Raw genomic sequence first — 19,051 nt, forward strand, 5'->3', positions numbered from 1 at the left:
ATTGTGTGTCTCTAAGGACACGCCTGGGTGTTTACAGCCCCGCCAGCGTCACCGGCACAAGGCACCGCCGTTCTGCCCAAGGACACCCCGCGCCCGCCACGAGTCAGCCCTGAGCCTGGCGGGATGGGGGGGCTCCGGCCGCGGGGGTTCATGCCTGGCTTTGTGCCGGGAGGTTGGGGATTGCCGGCTCCTTACTCACGGCAGCAAGCGATGGCTCACCTGAGCGCGCCGGGGCAACGTGAGTCACCGCTCGCCACCGTGACTAAGGCTGAGCCGCTCGGCCCCGCGGGGCTCGAGGGAAGAGGAGGGGGAGCCGGGACCCCCACCCGGCGGCCCTGTGCCTCCCTCACCACGGCGGTGCCGGCGGTGCCAGGCGGGCGGAGGTGAAGCGGTTCGGCTGCACCCTCCTGCCGGGGTGTGCCCCGTGCAAGCCCTGCCGCTGGCCCCGCGCCCGTGGGAACGCTCCCACTCGCTGCCGGCAGCTCCGTGGCGAGGCCCCGGCCGGGCACCGCGCAGCTGGGACCCGCTGCCTGTGCCGTGCCCACCGGCATCGGCCCCTTCGCGGCTGCGCCAGCTCTGCTCCCCGTGGGAAGGGGATCGCTCCCCTCCCTGGGCTGGGGATCGGGAGAAGTCGTGGAGGAAAAGGGCCCCCCAGGCTGCAGCCCGGCGCCTTCTGCAGCCACGGGAGCGAGAAACCCAAACCTCCTTCTTGTCTCCTCTCCCCTCTCCCCATCTCTGCCCGAGCCCGGCAGCAGCTCTGCCCTAATCCCATGACCTTGCGCCTGCGAGGGGAATGCAGAGACTTGCGATAAAATCCCCCTTTGCCAAAGCTGTGAAATCAGCCAGGAATTCAGTCCAAAAGGAAAGAAATAAAGAGAGAAAAGAGAAAAGCTGCTGCCCCGGGGCTGGTGGGGGATTTCCCCAAAGGAGGGCTGGGAATTCCCTTCCTTCGAGGGACAGGACTTCCAAGAACCAGCCCCTGAAAGATTCAGGGCTCCCAGCTGAAGCCAGGGCCGGCGGGACGGGGCAGCACCGAGGAAGGCGGAGGAGCCGACACCACGGTCCTGCCCCGAGCCTGCCCTTACACCAGGACGTGCACACCGGCCAGGCCCCGTGGGAAGCGTCCCCACTGGACCCCGGGTAAGCCCCTCTCCTCCGCCCCGGCGCCCGCGCTGTCCGCCCTGGTGCGTGTGAGCTGCCGCGGGGGCTAATCCGCAGGGCCCAGGTTAGCTAAGCGGATTGCGGGAGCTGCGTGTGGCCTGCAGCGGGATTTGTGTAGGTATTTGCTTGTCGGATCGTCTCTCCCCAAGCTGCTCAGCCGTGCGGGGTTTGGAGAACGCTCCCTCTGGAGACGGCAGGAGCCTCTGATGCCGCACAGCAATTATGCCCAAGTCTGAGTGTAATCTTTAACGATTTATTCCCAGGGCAACACAATAAACTAAACACACAAAACCTGGGCTGCTGGGAATCCTGGGATCTCCCAGCTCGTGTCTCTGGAGGCTCTGGATACCTTCAACCATACTGAAATCCGCACATGCTTCCTAAAGCACCAGCTCCCGGAGTCATGGGGCTGCCGGAGGAGACGAGCTTCCTCCCAGGAAGGAGATGGAGCCGTGCAGGGAGGGTGGCGAGCAGGAACGGGGCTCCTCGGGGCTGCAAGGACGTGGGGAGATGCCCTGCCCTTGGGGCACGCCACGCTTTGCCAATGGACCCGAGCGGGCCACACTCCCAGCCAGCGCCGGAGCAGCTGCCCCATGACCGTGACATCCCCTTGTCCCTCCCCGCTGATCCGGGCTGCGAGCGAGGGGCTGGCAGCCGGGCCCTGCTCCCCGAGGAGGTGGCTCTGGGCTGACGCCTCATTCGCCACCGCAGCTCCTCCCGGTGCACAAGCCCGAAACGTGGCAGGGCCAAACACAGCAAGTTGGGGACGTGGCCCCCGGAGGGGCGGCTTCGCAGGCCCGGGGCTCCGCAGCTCCCGGGGAGAACAATGGCGCGTCCCTGCCCCGGCTCCTCTCCCAGGGACAACAATGGCAGGAGCCGGAGCCGGAGCTGCCTGAGCTCATCTCCCCCCTGAGAGCCCGGAGGGGGCCGGGGCAGGCGGGGGGCCACGGGCTGCGCCACAAAGGCTCCCTCCCAGCCCGGCTCTGCTCCTTGCGCATGGAGGGGCCTCGCTCCCACCCCAGCGCGGCTCCGCAGCGATCTCCGCCAAGCCCAGGGGAGGCCATTCGGGAAGGAAAACAGCGGCAGGGTTTTGGGACTACAGAGAGCTCCCCCGGCTCCCCCCAGGCCTCATTCGTTGCTGCCCCGTGGGTCGGGGATGTGCAACCCCTTCCTCGCTGCAGACTGGCCGCCAGATCCCCCCTCCAGCTGCTTTGTCTCTCGGTGTGCCAGGGCATTGTCTGCGAGGGAGAGATCCGGCCGAGTCAGCCTGAGGTCAAGCAGCATCTCCCCAGCACCCTCCCTGCGGCAGGCTGGGGTGGCCACCGGCCCCACGGACCCTGTCCTGGGGGGAAACTGGCCTGTGGCTTCTGCTCCAGGGCACCGGGGCATCACCCCCCAGCACCAGTGATACGACAGCCTGCTTCTCCTCTGCTCCAAAAAAATTCTGAGGGGTTGAATCCTCGTCCTGGCTGTGAAGTAGGTGGTGGGGCAGAGGGAATCCCTGGGGCAGGGATGGCCCAACCTCACTATTAGACATCAGAGAGTCTCCACCGGGAGCTGCTTTGAAGCTCGGCTTCCCAGGAGAGCTCAGCCCATCGGTTCCCTGCGCACGGGCTGACTTTGACCCCGGTGACGGGGCACCGGGACGGGGAGAAGTGTCCGGACCGTCCCCTCCCCACCGCCCGCGGGGGCGGGTCCCCCCTGCCCTGCCCACCCGCGGATGCCGCGGCCCCGTGTGCAGGGCCGAGCGCTTGTGGGCAGCGGGGACAGAGCCGAGACCGGGACCCCCGGAGGGGGCAGAGCCGGGATACCAGGAGTGGGCCGAGACCCCCCAGGAGGGGCCGAGACCGGGAGCAAGGGGACTCCGAGCCGGGACCCCGGGAGGAGGACCCGGGGCGGGGGGAGGCAGAGGCCGGGACCGGGGAGGGGGGCAAGGGCCGGGACCCCCCCCGGGAGCAGGTGCGGCCGCGTCACCTGCGGGTCCCGCTGAGGCCGAGGCCGAGGCCGAGGCCGGGGCCGGGGCCGGGGCCAGGCCGGTCCCTGCCCCCGCCAGGCTCCACCCCGGGCGGTGCGGGATAAAACTTGGGGCACCTCCCCGGCAGCTCCGCGTCAGGGCTGCGCTCGGACCGGCTCCAGCGCTCGGGAGGGGGCACGGCACCGCACCGCACAGCGACCCCCCCCCCTCCTTCCCAACCCCCCCCCGGGGAAGTTTCTGGGGGTCTCTTTCTTCCTTCCTGCCGCCGGAGGCAGCGGAGCTCCAGCCGCGCCGGGGAACCGCGGGGGCAGCGCTCCGGGCTCGGTGAGTGGGGCCGGCGCTGGCTGCGGGGGGGGCCGGGCCGGCGGGGGACCCCGGGCCGGGCTGGGACGGGGCGGGGGGGGTGGGATACACGGACCGGGGCTGCGCTCGCTCGCTGTTCCCGGAGCGGCTCCGGAACGGGCGCGGTGGTCCCGCTTCCCCGGGGGGGACACAAGGCAGAGCCCACCCAGTCGCGGGGTCCGGGAGCGCTTCCCACCCGTCAGGACCCTCCGTGTCCCCGGACACTCGGGGCTTTCCCAGCCTTCAGGGCACGGACTCCCCTCGCTCCGGCTGCCGGGGACCCCGAGCGCGGCCTCCGGGTGGGGGGGCACCCCACTCAGCTCCCACCGCGTCCCGAGGAGCGGTCCCTCGCCTCCAGCCCCGGCGTCCCGGGGCGGGGGGGGGCTGCCCGGCCGGTTCGATTCGTACCGGCGGCGGTCCCGGGGCGCACCGCGGCCGGGCTCCCCGGTGTCTCGGCGAGGGCTCCCCGTCGTCGTCCCCCCGCGGCCCCCCCCGGGCGCAGGAGGCGCGGCGGGGCCGGCAGAGGGCGCCCGCGCTTTGCTGACTCATAGCCCCCCCCCCCCCCCGGGCCCCCCTGGCGAGGGTGCCGGGCCGCGGCCCCGGAGCTGCCGGGTGTCCGTTCCATTTCCCGCCCCCCCCCGGGCCGGGGCCGCTGGGTCGGGGGTCCCCGCTGGGGGATTTTGCGGGGGGGGGGGGGGGGCGGCAGGAGCAGGAGAGTGCTGGGTGGAGGGGCGCGGGGGGATCTCAACCCCGCGTCCGGGCAGTTCCCTGTAGCTGTAACGGCGTCACCGGGAGGGTCACCGGGCGGACGCGTGTGACCGGGCGGGTGTGACCGGCCGCGGGTGACTGTGCGTGTCCTCCACCCCCCCAACCACCCCCCCGCCCTTTCCGCCTCGGTGTCCCCGCGTCACTCGGCTCCAGGGGCTCCGGCTCCCGCCCGGCCCCGCGGGCAGTGCCCTCCCGCCGCGGCCTCCTCCGGTGCGGGGGCCGCTCGCCGCCCCCGCCGCAGCGCTCCGGGCCGCCGCGTCCCGCGTTCACCCCTCCGCGGCACCCGACCCTCCTCCCCCGGGCCTCACACCCCAACCCCGGCCCCGGCGGCTCCCCGGACAGGAGCAGCCCCGCGCCCCGCCGGGTGCTCGGCGCTGCCGGCCGGGCCCGGAGCCCCCCGGAGCCCCCCGCCGCTGCCCCGGGGCCCCTTTGTTGTGCGGCCCGGGATTATGAATGGCTCCCAGGCGCGGCGCGAGGGCGCGCGGGGGGCGGTGGAGGGGGCGGGGCCGCGCGGCCGCGTGGGCGGGAGGAATCCGGCCGGGCCGCCCTCCCACCGGGCCACGTGGGGACCCTCCGCCCGGTTCCTATTGGCTACCGCCGCGGATGTCTGGGCGCTCGGCGCGCTTCCATTGGCTACGACCGCCGGAGGAGCCGGAGTGAATGAGGGCGAGGCCCCGCCCGCGGGACGTTGCTACATTGTAACTCCCCCTCCCCTCCGCCTCCCCCCCTCCCTTCCCGCCCCCCCGGTCGGCGCTTCCACGGCAGAGCGCGGCGGCGGCTGCCGGTTCGGCGGGTCCGGCCCCAAAGAAAGGGGGGAGCGAAGCGTCCTCCGCGCCTCCCCGCCCCTCGCCGTGGCCTCCGGGCCCGCACCCCGCCCCCAGAAACCCCGCACAGAAAGAGAGAGCGGCGGAGAGGAGAAAGAAAGGAGGCGGCAGGCAGCAGGCAGGCAGGCAGCAGGCAGGGCAGGCAGCGCCGCTTCCACCGCCCCCCCCTCCCGCAGGCAGCCAGCGCCGCCTCCCCTCGCCCCGCGGCCCCGCCAGCAGCTGGCGGAGCGAGAGAGGAGAACGGGAGATTTTTTTTTTTTCAATTTTCTTTGTTTTTTTTTTAAAATATTTTATTTATTTTGTCTGGGCCGCGGAGGGCCCGGCCGGTGCCAGCCCGGCCCGGGGAATCGCCGCCCCGGTCGGTGTCTCCCCCCACCCGCCTCCCTCGCCCCGGGCTCCTCCCGGACCCCGCGCGGAGGACTCGAAGCGGAGCCGGAGTTCCCGTGGGTACCGCCGGGGCGTGCGGCGGAGCGGGCCCCGCTCCCTCCTTTGTCCGCTCCCCGCCCCCCCCCCCTCCGCGTTCCTGCGTCGCCCCCCGGCACCGACCGCCGCTCCCCCCCCCAGCAGGTCGGCGGATGGACCCGCAGCCCGGCGCCAGGAGCTGCAGCCGCGGGGCTCCCGCCTGCGAGGTGGTCCCGAACGAGCCCCCCATGAACCTCTACATCAACACCACCACCGGGACCCGCTATGAGCTCTCCGTGCCCGCCGAGGAGACGGTGGAGGGGCTGAAGCGGCGGCTGTCCCAGCGGCTCAAGGTGCCCAAGGAGCGGCTGGCTCTGCTGCACAAAGAGAGGTAGGGCTCGGGGAGGGGGGGGTCCGCCGGGGTCCCCATCCCCCCCCCCGCCCCGGCAGCGGGGCTGGGCGCGGGGGCGGCCCCCTCGCACCGGGCTCGGCACCGCACAAAGGCTCCCGCCCCCCTTCCCCCTGCCTGGCCCCATTCCTCCGCGGGTCGGGGCGGGCAGAGCCGGGGGGGGGGGGGAGCAGCCCGGGGGGCCGCGGGCGGGGGCGAGCCGGGGCGGAGGGAGGAGGAGGGGGGGGGGCTCCGGGCCGTGCCGGGGACCGGAGCACGGCCGCCGCCCCCTCGCTCGGCCCTTGCCGGGGCTCCTTTGTGGGCGGCGGGTCCCGGCCGTGCCCCGCGGGGGCCCTGCCCTTTGTTCTGGGCTCAACTTCGGCGGCGGCGCGGCCCGGCCCCCCCCCCCTCCCGCGAGCCCCCAGCGCTGGGAGGGCCGGGGGCGGCTGAGGGGGGTGGGGGGGTGGTCCTTTGTCTGCCAAAGGCCCGGCCCGCGGGGGGGGGGCGGCTGCGCACCCACCACCCCCGAGCGGGGCCGGGCTGCCCCGTGCTGGGCTCGGCCCCGGCCTGCAGGAACTTGGAGAGTCTCGCCCGTGGGGGGGGGGGGGGCAATGGGACACCGTGTACATCTGCCGGCACCTATGGGTCCGGGGGGGGCAGACGTCCCCCTGTGCCGCCTTCCCCACTCCACGCTGGTCCCAGCTTTTCTCCCACACACCCTCCCCGTGGGCAGGTTTCCTGTGCCACGAAGCCCCACGACCCCCCCCCCCCCCCCCCCCCCAGCCCCTGACCGGCTCCTCGCTGGCTCCCTCGCCCCGGCAGCACCGGCGTGACCGATGGCTGCAGCACCCCATGGCCCCGTTTGCACGGTGCACAGAGCAGGGGGTACCCCGGCACCCTGTGCGGCCCCCCCTGGGGTGCAGGGGGCAGATGGGGAAGAGGCAACTGAGCAGCAGGATAGTGGGTCCCCCTCCTGCCTGTCAGGTGTTGGAAACACTTGGGGTAGGGGTGCTTGAGGGGGCTCGGGCCCCTGGGAGCAGTCAGGCTTGCAGCTGGTATCCCCCCTCTCACGCGTCCCCCCCCCTCCGTCGGTACGTGTGGCCGGGGCCTGCTGAGGCTGCGCTGACCTCGCTTTGGCATCTGTCTCCTCTCCCCCCACAGTCGACTCAGTTCTGGAAAACTGCAGGACCTGGGGGTCGTGGAAGGAAGCAAGCTGACGCTGGTGCCCACCGTGGAGGCCGGCTTGATGGTAAGCGGCCTTTTTCTGCTGCTCCCTCCCTCCCACTCGTCCCCATCTATTATTAAAGCCCCGGGCGAGGATGTGCTGGCAGCCCTGCGGCTCCGCTGCCCCAGCCCTCGCTGAGGAGGCAGCGCTGGGCTGGGCACGGCAGCAGGTTTAATATTTCACTGCTTTCTCAGGGCTTGTGTAGAAATAGTGGAAGTGACATGTCATCCCTCCCCTCCTGCCGCACAGACGCCCCCTCCTTCTCTGCATTTGTAATGTTAATCCCCCCCCTCCTCCTTTTTTTTCTTTTTCTTTTTTTTTTTTCCCAGTCCCAGGCATCCAGGCCAGAACAGTCGGTGATGCAAGCTCTGGAAAGCTTAACTGAAACTCAGGTGAGAGGCTTGATGCCGGGGCACTGATAGAGACAAAGGAGACTCTGTGGGGTGGTGGTGGAGGGGGGAAGGGACTGCTGCGACCCGACTCTTCTTCCCCTCTCAGAAGACTCTTGGTGTTTAGTGCCTCGTTGAGGTTTCACCTTCAGAAGGGGTTGGGAGCGCTGAGGGTGGTGCCCGGGGCGGGCACCGTCATCCTGTGCAGCACCGAGCGCAGGGAGGTCCCACGCTGCAGCGCTCCCAGCCCAAACAAGCCGGGAGCCGGGGAGGGCAGAGGCGCTGGGAGGTGAAGTGACTCACTCAAGGTCACGCAGCAGGTCGGCGGCGGAGCCGGGCGGCCCAGGGCCCTGCCCGGGGGGTGCAGGGCTGCAGCCCCCCCACCGCAGCCACCCACCCCGTGGTATGGAGGCAGGGCTGCCTGCCTCCCCTGCGGCCGGTGGCGTGCGTCGAGGGGGGCCGGCAGGGCTGTGCCGAGGGCTCGTGAGGCCACCGGGCCGTGCTGGGGGCTTGTGGGGCTGCAGAGCCCGGCTTCTCCTCGCAGTGCCCGGAGGACTCTTCCCCCTTTCCTTGGAGCCGTCCTTGGGGGGGGGGGTAGCGGGGGAATTGGCCATGCCTGGGTGTTCTGGCACTCTCCGTGTGCCTGCTTGGTGGCCTTGGGCTGGGGCGCCGGGTGCCGAGGAGGGGGCGTGGGGGGTGGCGCTGGTGGGGGCCGTGTTTAGAATAACTGTGAAGTTTCTTGGTGGCTGGCGGGGCGGCCTCCAGCACGGGAGGTGTCATGGGCGGGGGGGTCCTCCGCCTGCGGCGCGCTGGGAGGAAGCGTTCCCAGGGCTGGGTGAGCTGCTGCGGTGCGCGCGCAGCCGCCGGCTGCCTGCCGCGAAGGTGGAATTTACCCCCAGCCGCGCAGGCCCTGGCTTCTTTGTTTTCAGTCTCTTTATTATTGCTGTTAAAGTCTTTCCTTCCTTTCTGGCCAATGCTGCAGCTTATTTTTTTTTAAAGGGTGGGGGTTTTTTTCTTTGGTTTTTGTTTTTTTTTTTTTTAACCTGCCTCCCTGAATTTGGAGAAGGGGGCTGAGCCCTGTGCTGTTCTGCAGCTTGCCTGGGGCTGGCCGGGGGGCTCAGCGGGGGCACAGCCATGCCCCCCATGGGGATGTGGCAAGGGCCAGGGCTGCCCTGCGCGTGGGGACCTTTGCTGACCCGCGGTGCCCTTGGCTGCCCGGGGTGACCTTGACTTTCAGCAGCTGGTTTAACCCTGTGTGGGCCAAGGGGGTGAGCTTGGAGCGGGAGTCCCGTGCCAGAGGCTGGCTCCTGCCGCTGCCTTCCCCTGCCAGGGTCCCCGTGGAGCCCGGTTTGCTCCCAGGGTGCTGCCCATCCCAGCTGGGCTGCAGAGCTGTGGGAGGGAGCTGGTTCTGGCAGCCCAACCTGGGGGGTCCTGGTGCACATCCCGGCCTCAGGGCTGCAGCCCTTTCTGGTGGGGCTGTGCAGCTTCCCACCGGGGTGGGCGGCAAGGTGGGATGTACTGGGGAGCAGCAGGGCCAGGGAACCTACGGAGCTGCCCAGAGCAGGGGGGCTTGGGGTACCCCCTGCATCTGAGGGGGCCTGTAATACCCAGCACGGCTCCCATCGGGCAGGCGGCCGCGGTCTTTCCCAGGCAAGCACGGCAGAGGCAGAGGAGAGGAGTGTGGGCTACGGTCTGGTGGCCCACCGGGGCCGGCGGCTGCAACTGTGCCGCCTGGTTTTCCCCCTCCAGGCTCTGCCAGGCGGGCAGGGGGCCCGGCAGCCCGGGCGTGCCGCGGCGGGCAGGCAGCGCTGGCTGCGGGAAGCGGCTCCGTGCCTCCCTGCCCGCTGCAGGTTCCTCCCCGGGTCGGTGATTCAGGAAGCCGGGGCTGTGCAGGAGGAACCGCCAGCACCTGGGGGGCGGAGGGGTGTGGGGGGGCAGGAAACCACTCCTCTCATTCATGCTTTGCTCGGCTCTGCCTGCGTCACGCATCCTCCGGCAGCGCAGGGAGAGCTGCGCAGACTTCCTCTGGGGGCGGCGAGGGGGGGGGCCGGGGTGCTGCCGCCCCCAACCCGCCCAGGTGCCTTTGGGGAAGCGGCTGCCAGGCAGGAGGTGACGCTTTTCGCCCCGGCCGAGCGGCACGGGGTCTTCCTGGAAGGGCTCGCTGCGCTTCCTTCCGCCGGGCGCGCTCGGCGGCTGCCCCCGCTTTCCAGGGAGCCGTGCCCACGGCCCCGGCACGGCAGCACCCGAGCGGGCAGCTGGCGTTCGATCCTGCAGCCTCAGCTCTTCCTTCCCCCGGTCCCTCTGCCTGATTGCAGAGTGCTGGGGGGGGGACACAACGAAAGACGCAGGCATGGGGATGCGTTCTGCCAGGGCTGCGGGGGCCGCGGCCGGAGGAATGTGGCCGAGGGGCTCTGGCCCTCTGCCCTCCTTGGCATGGAAAAACCCGCAGGCAGCAGCGCGAGCGTCTGGGCGGTGGGACCCAGCTGTCGGCCGCAGCTGCGCCCGGCTGGAGAGCATGTTGGGAGCCTGCAGGGGCTGGGGGGGCATTTCCTGCTCCCCCCCCCCCCCCCCCCCCGTCCTCGTCCGGGCTTGCCTTTCCCCTCCAGATCTGCCAGGAACCGAAGCAGGACAGTTTGCCTGCGTTTTTGTGGGGGTGCTTCCCGCCCCACTCGGGGCAGGGGCTGGCTGGGGGCAGCTCCTGCTCCCTGCCAGCCCGGGGGGGCCGGGGGTGTCTGGGGCTGGGGGCCGGGGTGACGCGGGGCCAGGCGTTGGAGCGAGGCGGGAATGCGGCGTTCTCTGAGTCATCGGCGTTTCTGAGAAGCAGTCGGGAGACACTTGCCCCATCCCTGCGGGCCCCGAGCCCGGCACGGTGCAGCCGGATCCCCTCCCAGGGCTTGGCAGGGTCCCGGGGGACCACTGGGCACGGGGGATTTGGGGGGTCCCGGTGGCCCCAGACCCCTCAGCGGGGCTGTCCCGGCCCCTGCGGCAGAGCTGGCTGGGAGGGACGGGGTCCTCCCCGGCGGGCCGTGGGCGGCCGAGCAGGCGGCTGGGTGGGACGTGTTTGCATTGGAGCGGCCTGGTTTCGCCGGGGGGGTTGGCAGCGGCGTGGGGGCGGGTGCTGGGAGCCCCGGAGCTGCGCTCCCGCCGGGCCGGCCGCCCTGCCTGGGGCACCGCAGGGACCGAGCCGAGCTGGCTCAGCGCCGCGGCCAAGTCCCCCGCTGCCTGGGGAGGGGGGGAGGCCGTGGGACCCCCGCGCCTGAGGAGGAAGGAGTTATGTTTTTCTTTAGCGCTGCTGGGAAGCGCCCAGCAGCATGGGCTTGGCGTGGGTTTGGGGTGCTCTGGTTTCTCCCAACGCTGGCGAGGGGTCAGGCAGGACGCAGGCAGGGCGCAGGCAGGTGTGAGTCAGATGGAGTGGGGAGGCGGTCTCGGGTGCCGGCTGACGTCAGGGGGCCCCGGGGAGGTGTGTGGGGCTCCCCCGGGCAGACCTGGGTACAGAGCGAGGGCAGCCGGGATGCCAGCCTTGGTGGAGGATGGTGGCAGGGGCCGGGGTGGGTGCTCCTGCCCCGGCCGCTTCCCCCCCGCCATGTGGGATGGGGCCGGGAAGGCTGTGAAAAGACCCCGCTCCCCACTCAGGATCTCAGTGGGGGGAGGAATGGGAACTGCCCTGCCCACCCTGGGCACGGGGCTGGGCTCCGCTGGGTGACAGGAGCGGGCCGGTCCCCTTCCTCAAGCATGGTCTTTGCACCCCAGCTGGGAGAGTGGCCTGCCGACCTGGTTTGAGGGGTCCGTGGGGTCCCTGTGTTTGTCCCTTGGGAAACGTCCCACCTATGCTGGCTCCGAGAGCAGCGGCGGGGCTGGGGTGGTCCAGCAGCCGTGTGGGGCCGTGGGCGGCCGCTGCCTGCTGCTGCCTGCCCTGGCACTGCTGCCCGCGGCGGGGATCTGCGCAGGAGTCGTGACGGCTGCGCCGGTGATGCCGGAGAGGCTGTTGTGGCTGGAGCTGGGGTGGTCGTGACCGAGCGGTTGGGATGAGGCGCCGCATTCACGGGGGGACGGAGCTGCCGGCCGGGGACGTGTCCATCCCCGGCTGCTGCGGGCAGGGGAACCGAGGCAGAGTCTGAGCCGTGGGGCAGGACGGGGGCTGGGGTGACGCTTTTCTGTGGCCAGGTGCTATGTGCATGCACACGCGTGTGCGCATACATGCCCGTGCGCACGCCCGCCGTCCTCTCCCGCCCCCTCGCCCCGTAACCTCCGTGTCCAGAGCTGCAGTGTCTCCTTCACGCCCACCTCTTCCTCTGCAGCCTCCGCCTGACATGCTCGGGGCTTTGCTGCTGGTATTTTTAAAGCTGCTTTTCCCACGGCTTCTCAGAACCGGCCTCCGCTGGAACGGGGCGCGGGGGAGCCGGGATGGGGCTGCGGGGGGGGGGGGGGAGCCGTGCTCTGCAGAGGTGCTGGCCCTTGGCTGGGAAGGGGGTGGGCGCGAGGGGGGTGATGGGGGAACGCGGCTCTGCGGGTCCGCTCGGGACCCCTCGCCTCGTCCTGCCGCGGGCGACGGCTGCGCCCCGAAGGTGCCGGTGGGGGTGTGGGTGGGTGACGTCTGCCGGGAGCCGTGCACGGTGCTGCACGTGACGGGCTGGGAAAGCCAGTCCTTGCTGTGCCCTAGAATAGCTCGGCTGGGGGGGGCGGTGGTGGCGTCATCCCCATTAGCTGTGACCCGGTGTCCTGCCCACAGCCCTGCCTGTGCGTGAGCCCGCGCCCTTCAGCCGGCAGGGCTGGCGGGGGCGAGAGGCACAAACCCCCCCCCTCCCGGCACCACACGCAAAGGCATGGGGGGAGCATCATGGTGGGGGGGGCTTGCGGCTGCCCCAGCCCCCCCCGGAACGTGGGGGGATGCTCGGTGGAGCTGGGGGGGCTCCCCTGTTCCCTGGCACAGATGTCGAGTGATTTATGGATCCTGGGGGGGCTGAGTGGTGTGCTGGGGGAGGGGGGCAGCAGGTGTTGGTGAGTGGGGGGGCCCCCCCCTCCCCTCCCCTCCCCTCCCCTCCCCTCCCCTCCCCAGCCCCAACCTGGGCAGGGTCAGGCCCCTGCTCTTGTCTCCGCGCTGCAGCTGCTCCATCACCTGCCTGCGACGGAGGCCTCCGGGGTGGGCAGGGGCAAATCCTGCCCGTGCAGCCGCTCCGCCGGGCCTGTCCCCCCTTCCCAGGCTGTGTTTGGAGAGGGAAGGAGCGGGGAGGTGGGCTGCCCTTTCCTGCCTGATAGCCCCAAGTCACGGCGGTGGGCATGGCAGGGACCCGGCATGTCCTCACGTGCCCCCTCCCCATCCTCCTGCCAAGGGAGTTTGTTCCCTGTGCTGGTGGGGGGGAGACCCCCCCGCACCCCCTCCGTGCTGGCGCTGGGCTGGCCGCGGGGGTGGGTGTGCGGTTACGCGGCAGCCCCGGCTGCGGCCCCTGCCTGGCCCTGCCTGTCCCTGCCCGCCGGGCGCTGGCGGGAGCACCCTGGCTGCGGCGGGTTCACCGCCGGGGAGGGAGGGCGGGCGGGCACGGCCACTTCGTGCTGGGTGATAAAGGGCGGGAAGGGCAGGAGGGAGGAAAATAACCCCCCCCGGCGCTGTCAGCTGATGGAGCTGGCACCGGGCTGGGGTCGCGCGGGGACGATGGCCGGGCTCGCCTGCCTGCCGGGCTGGCGCGGCCGAGGGCCTGGGGAAGGGCTGCGGGGACGGGGTCACCCCTTTGCTGCCCTAATGACCCATCCCGATGGCTGTGTGGCCCTGGTGAGACCTGCGGGGGCAACAGCTGTCCCCCTGTTGGGCATCGGGGGGACTCCGTGCGGTGGGCTTGCTGCGTGCCGGGGCTGACCGGGGTCCTTCTCTCCCCCCAGGTCAACGACTTCTTGTCAGGACGGTCCCCGCTGACCCTGGCCCTGCGCGTGGGCGACCATATGATGTTCGTGCAGCTCCAGCTGGCGGCTCAGCAGAGCAGCGGGCAGCTCCAGCACCGCCACGTCATCGCCAGCCGGGGCGAAGCTGGTGCCACCGCCAGCCCCCACTGCCGGACACTGCACGGCAGCGCCGGCTCCGGCTTTGCCCGCATCCCCGTGGTGCCCGCGTGCCAGCAGAACCCGGCCCCCAGCCCTGCGCCCTCCGCGCCGGCACCCCCCATGTACTGTAATGCCCCCCACCCCGCTCCCGTCACCGCTGGGATGTTCCGGTCGCACGGGGCCAGCACGCAGACGGTGAACAGCAGCGTGGTCTCCTCCTGCTCAGAGGTGAGTTGGGCCTGGGGGCAAGGGGAGCGAAGCCGTGCGATTCCTAGCCCTGCTGTGGCGATGCCCTTCCCCGCCTCAGTTTCCCCATGCATGGAACGAGGGTGTTTCCCTGCCTGCTTTGCAAAGTGCCCCCAGGTCCCGGGGAGGGACTCGGGGACAGGCTGTAATCCAGGCTCTTACTGTGCTCGTCTTCAGACCCCGCCTGTCTCCACAGCTGGGCAGGAGCTGCCTGCCAGCCCTCTCTGCTGCTGCTTCCCTTTCTCCCTTGTGCAGCACAGCTGGCCCGGGGTAGGGGGGGTGACTTCCAGGACCCCCAGGGCTGGGGACACCAATGCACAGAGGGGTGGGACAGCCCTACCTAGTCTCTTGTGTCCCAGTAAAACTGGGGCTGGTGGTGCCTGCTGGACCCTGCTCCCTGCCTGGGGCTGTCGCGGGGGTCTCCTGGCCTGACCCAGCCATTTGTGGGGGGCAAAAGGGCTGGAGCAGGGCGGTTTGCGGGGGGAGATGCCCCATCACACTTGGGTCCCCTGCCCAGAGGCTGATCCCGTCTCTCTCCCACCCACCCAGGTGGACTGCGGCACCCGCAGCAGCAGCTCCCCCGGCAGCAGTCCTGCCCCCACGGCCCGATCCCGCAAACCCGGTGCGGTCATCGAGAGCTTCGTCAACCACGCGCCTGGGGTCTTCTCAGGGACCTTCTCCGGTACGTGATGCTGAACTTCCCTGAGGGCTGCGGTGAAGGGGCCGGCGGGGGGGGGCGGGTGTGGGGTGTGTGGATCTGGGGGAGCCGCTCATCTCACACCTGCCTCTCCCCCCCCCGCCACAGGCACTTTGCACCCCAACTGCCAGGACAGCAGCGGGCGGCCGCGGCGGGACATCGGCACCATCCTGCAGATCCTGAACGACCTCCTCAGCGCCACGCGACACTACCAGGGCATGCCCCAGTCCCTGACGCAGCTCCGCTGCCAGACGCAGTTCTCCTCCTCCTCCTCCTCCTCGCCCCCCGCCTCCCCGGACCTCGCCACCAAAACTACCTCAGAGCCGCTGCCGGCGGCCACGGCCTCCCCGCCCCTGCACCCCGTCGTCCAGTGCCAAAGCCAGATCCGGATGTGCAAGCCCAGCGGTAAGCCCGGCTGCCTCCGCGTCTCGCGTGGGAGGGGGCCGCTGCCGGCCCCCGGCGTCTGCCGCGTGCCGGGGTTGCCTCGACCAGCCGTGCCGCCCGAATGCTGTGGCGGCGCACGGTGCTGGGGCTCTGCGGTGGGAGCTTGCCGGGGTTCGGGTTTGGCACCTCTGTTCGGCATTCTCGGTCCGTCACGTCGCCCCTGGGTCTGTAGGTGTTTGTGGTCAGGATAGGCAGAGAGGGGCTGGGGAGCCCCGGCAGCCCCCTCAGCTAGAGCTGACCCCCCCCTTTTGCTCCCCACGACGGCCCCCGTGGAGCCCGATGCTGGAGTCACTTAAGCCTTTGGTTTTTATATAATTTTTTTCCCTGTAACGACCGGCCACTTGCTTCTCCTTGCACAGCTGAGCGTGCTGGAGCAGGTACCGGCATCCCAGGGCTCTGCCCTGCTCCTGCCTGCAGCAGAGGGAGCAGGCAGGGGGCTGGCAGGCAGGATGGGGCTGAGGCCCATGGCGAGGGGCTGTGGCAGAGCCCCCATCTTCCCCCTGGCTGGGAGGGGGCTGAATGATTGACAGCTGTCAGTCAGGGTGGTGGCCCTGCGGGTTTGCAGGGTCTCTGCAGCGGGGGAGAAGTTTGCTCCTGCCTGACCCTGCAGGGGTGGGGGACAGCCAGCACCCCTGGGGACCTGGGGGAGGTCCCCCCCACCCCTGCCCTGCTCCGGTCAGCCGCAAAACCCTGCAGAGACAGAGGGGCTGGCTGAGCGGGGGGGGGGTGCGGGGGGGTGCTGGCAGCGCACGGCCGGGGGCAGGCGGCTGCGGTGTGCCCAGCTCTGTCCCCGCTCCCCCGGGAGCTCTGGGCCTGTCCCTGCTGCGTGGGCAGAGGTTTTGTTGGGGGGGGACACGACACACACCCAGGCTCTGGCTCCTCGCCCACCTCCCTGTTTGCAAACCCACCGCCTTTGCTGGGGGCAAAGGTGGGTTTGGTTGGGGGGGGGGGGGTCCAGACCCAGCTCCCGCAGTCCCCCCAGGCGGTTGCGGGGTGCACACCTGCGTACCCCAAGGCCAGAAGGCACACAGAGGTGCCCGCCCCAGCCCCCCCGCCGCGATTTGCTTAGAGAAAAGAAGTGAAACTGCCAGTGCCAGCCAGGGTGGGGGGCTCGCCTTCCCCTCTGGGTTTTCTCTTCCTTCTCTCCCGGCCGAGGGGGGGTCCAGGCCCCCGCCGGGGGTGGCTCCGTGCTGGCTCCCAGCCCTCGGTGACGTGGTTGGGGCCCCGGCACGCTGACGCGGCCGACCCTATACCGGGGCTTCCCGGGGCCACCTGCACCTCTCGGCAGGGTGCGTTGGTGGGGGGAAACCTGCCCCCCCCACCACAGTGCAACAAGTCCTTCCAGGCACTGGCTGGGTTCACCCCGCTTGGCCTGAACCCCCCGAGCCCCCTTGGGCTCTTTGCTCACTTTTGTACCGGTGTGAAATTCCCGGCGAGGGGGAGAGACGCCCCCAAACCTCCCACCCGCGCCGGTGACCAACCCCGGTGGCACTTGTGCCAGGGCCACCTGTGTGGCTCTGCTCTGTGCCAGGACCCCTTCTCCCTGGTTTGCTTGGGGGGGGGCCTTGTTTGGGTTTACAGGGGGGTTGTCCCCCTGTGCTCTGCTCCGTCCCCCCCATTTCTGGCGTGCATTCCCCGTCACGGTCCAGAGGGTGATGCTGGAGCATCCACAGCGTTTGGGGGGGTCCCCGGTGAGGCTGTGCCAGGGGCTGCAGCTGAGCAGGGCTGCCCCGCTGCATTTGGGGTGGCCATGGGGGGTTCCGTCCCCGTCCCTCAGGATCAGCTCAGGGGAGCAGCGGGGACCGGTGGGGCACGCTGTGCCCTCAGGTCCGAGCTGCGTTTCTGACGCGGGGCCAGACCGGGGCTTTACCCGCTGGGTTCGCCGGGGGCCGTTGGAGCAGCGGTGTTCGGCGCTGATGGTGCAGCCGTGTCCCTGTCCTGGGGTGGCTGCGTGGGGGAAGCAGAGCCGCTCCGTCCCCTTCGCGTGGCTTTGCCGTGTCCCTGCGTGTCCCGAGACCCACCCCGCTCCCGGCCGCTGCGGATGGGGGTTCGGTGCTGCCAGCCCCCCGCCTTCTCCCACCGCAGCCGCTCTCCCGGCCAAGTTTGTTCTGGAGCGGGATCCCTTTTTTCCTCTTTCCCCAGCGCTGGAGCCCACGTCTGGAGCTTCAATTGTTCGTCCTCCCACGCGCCGCAGCAGGGCCAGGCCCGCACCGGCTGCTGTGCCGCGGCGGAGGGGGCGACCGGGCTGGCGCCGCTCCCCCTTTGCCGGGGAAATGCCCCCCCCCCTTTGGCCTAGCACCCCAGAAAGGGGCGACCAGCCCGGCGTTGGCGATCCCGCGGGCTGGCGGGGACCCTGCTTTGGGGGTGTCTGTGCATCCGTGCGCTGGCGCCGTGCCGTGGGGTGCTACTTGGGGGAGGGCTGCATCCCCCCCGCCGGATGCAGGGAAGGGCAGCCCCCCGTGACCTCCCACCCCCCCTTTTGCCGTTGCAGGGGACCGCTTGCGGCAGACGGAGAACCGGGCGACGCGCTGCAAGGTGGAGCGGCTGCAGCTGCTGATGCAGCAGAAGCGGCTGCGCCGGAAGGCTCGCCGGGACGCCCGGGCCCCCTACCACTGGCTGCCGAACCGCAAGTCCAGCCGGACCAACAGCAACAGCAGCGTCTCCAGCGAGGGCAGCCTGGACCTGGACTTCGAGGACTCGGTGTGGAAGCCGGAGGTCAAGGCGGACATGAAATCGGAGTTTGTCGTAGCATAGAGCCGTGCCCGGGGGGGGGGCCCCCGGGGCCGCGGACTCTGCCGGGGTTGGGGGGGGGCCCTGCTCCCGCCGCCCCGGCTGGCGGTGGTGTCATTTCTGTTGTCATGGGCCAGATCTCCTCTAGATTTGCCATCTCCTGCGACCGGACGCCTCGGGGCCCGACCCTGCCCATGCCAGGGGAAGCGTTTCACTGGGGGGGTGGGGGGGGTGGGGGCAGCGGCGGGGGGAGGTGGCTGGGACAGCCTCACCCCCCCAACCCGGCTTGGCAGGGTATTTGGGGAGATGGGGGGGGGGAGCAGGCAGGAGCCGCTGGCCCCTTCCCACATCCTCTCTGGCCAGGAGTGGGGGTCCTGGCACCAGGGGGGGCCCCTGGGGGGTATCGAAGCTGCTGCTTTGCTGTGAAGAGAGGGGTGCAGCAGGGTGGGCTCTGACCCCCCCAGCATCCCCCCCCCCGGTGCAGGCAGGAGGAGATGAAGTCTCTTTCGGAGGTGCTGGGGCCCCCCCGGGTTTGGGGGCCGTTCGTTTTCCTTCCCTTCTATATGTAGCATTGCTCGGCTGCGGGGCTGGGCCCCCCCCGGGCGGCTGGGGGGGACACGCGTGTGCCTGGGCGCCGCCGGCCCCGCTGCCGCAGCCGGGGAGTGGGGGGGGGCTTTGTTTTGGGGTGGGTTTTAATTTTGTTTTCGGAGGGAAAAGAAATGGCGCCTTCCCTCCATGGCTGAGACCAACTTCCGAGTCGCTGGACTCCTTCCCGCCCGCCTCTTGGTTGGTTGGATTTTTCTTTTTTAACTTAAAAAAGGAGAAGAGGAAAAAAAAAAAGATTAAAAAAATAATGAATAAACAAACCCAGTACTCGGTCATGGCTGTCCGCAAGCCGTGGGGCTAATATTTATAGACATTAATTACCCGACTGAGCCAATACTGACATAGTCTTGCATAGGCCGTAGAAATCCTTTTTCTTGTCCGACTTTGATTTTTTCGTCAGGAGATCTGTGCAAATAGAGAACCCATGTGATGTGTTTTTTGTCTGTAAAAGTCTTTTTTGTGTGTTTCGGGGAGGGGGGGCGGGGGGGAGAGCGAGGCTTTCGGTCTTTAATATTTTATTTTTTATTTTTGAAATAAATTTGGGCAGTCTGGATGCAACCGTGCCTGCCGTTGCTGTCAGTGTTGGGGTGGGGGGACAGCCGGGCACCCCCTCCTCCTGGGTGCAGCACCTTAAAGTCATTAACCTCTGTGCACATGCATGGCTGTGCGTGTGTTCAGCACTACACCCCTGCGTGCACACCCCCACGCATGGCCACGCGTGTACCCCCCGTACCTGTGCAAGCGCGTGGCCACGCACATACGCAGCTCTGCACATCCACGCGCGCACACCTGCAGCTGTGTACATCCATGCGTGCGCAGCC

At 70.1% G+C, this 19,051-nt stretch overlaps 1 protein-coding gene across 3 annotated transcripts; it reads left to right on the forward strand.

Moving 5' to 3' along the window:
- The first annotated feature begins 3,256 nt into the window (after nucleotides 1–3,256).
- Nucleotides 3,257–18,665, forward strand: MIDN (midnolin). 3 transcript variants are annotated; one of them, XM_075037758.1, is made up of 8 exons: nucleotides 3,257–3,460; nucleotides 5,638–5,863; nucleotides 7,022–7,109; nucleotides 7,415–7,477; nucleotides 13,349–13,735; nucleotides 14,303–14,435; nucleotides 14,559–14,855; nucleotides 17,386–18,665. In XM_075037758.1, the coding sequence occupies exons 2-8, from the start codon at nucleotides 5,646–5,648 to the stop codon at nucleotides 17,646–17,648; spliced, it is 1,449 nt and encodes a 482-aa protein (XP_074893859.1). In that variant the 5' UTR covers nucleotides 3,257–3,460; nucleotides 5,638–5,645; the 3' UTR covers nucleotides 17,649–18,665. The 3 variants fall into 3 exon arrangements, with proteins under 3 accessions (XP_074893859.1, XP_074893862.1, XP_074893860.1); XM_075037761.1 differs by having other exon boundaries at nucleotides 3,261–3,460; nucleotides 5,635–5,863; XM_075037759.1 differs by lacking the exon at nucleotides 3,257–3,460 and adding an exon at nucleotides 4,643–5,513.
- The last annotated feature ends 386 nt before the right edge of the window (nucleotides 18,666–19,051 follow it).

This window comes from Buteo buteo, chromosome 10, assembly GCF_964188355.1.
Source record: "Buteo buteo chromosome 10, bButBut1.hap1.1, whole genome shotgun sequence".
In the NCBI taxonomy this organism is placed as follows: Eukaryota; Metazoa; Chordata; class Aves; order Accipitriformes; family Accipitridae; genus Buteo; species Buteo buteo.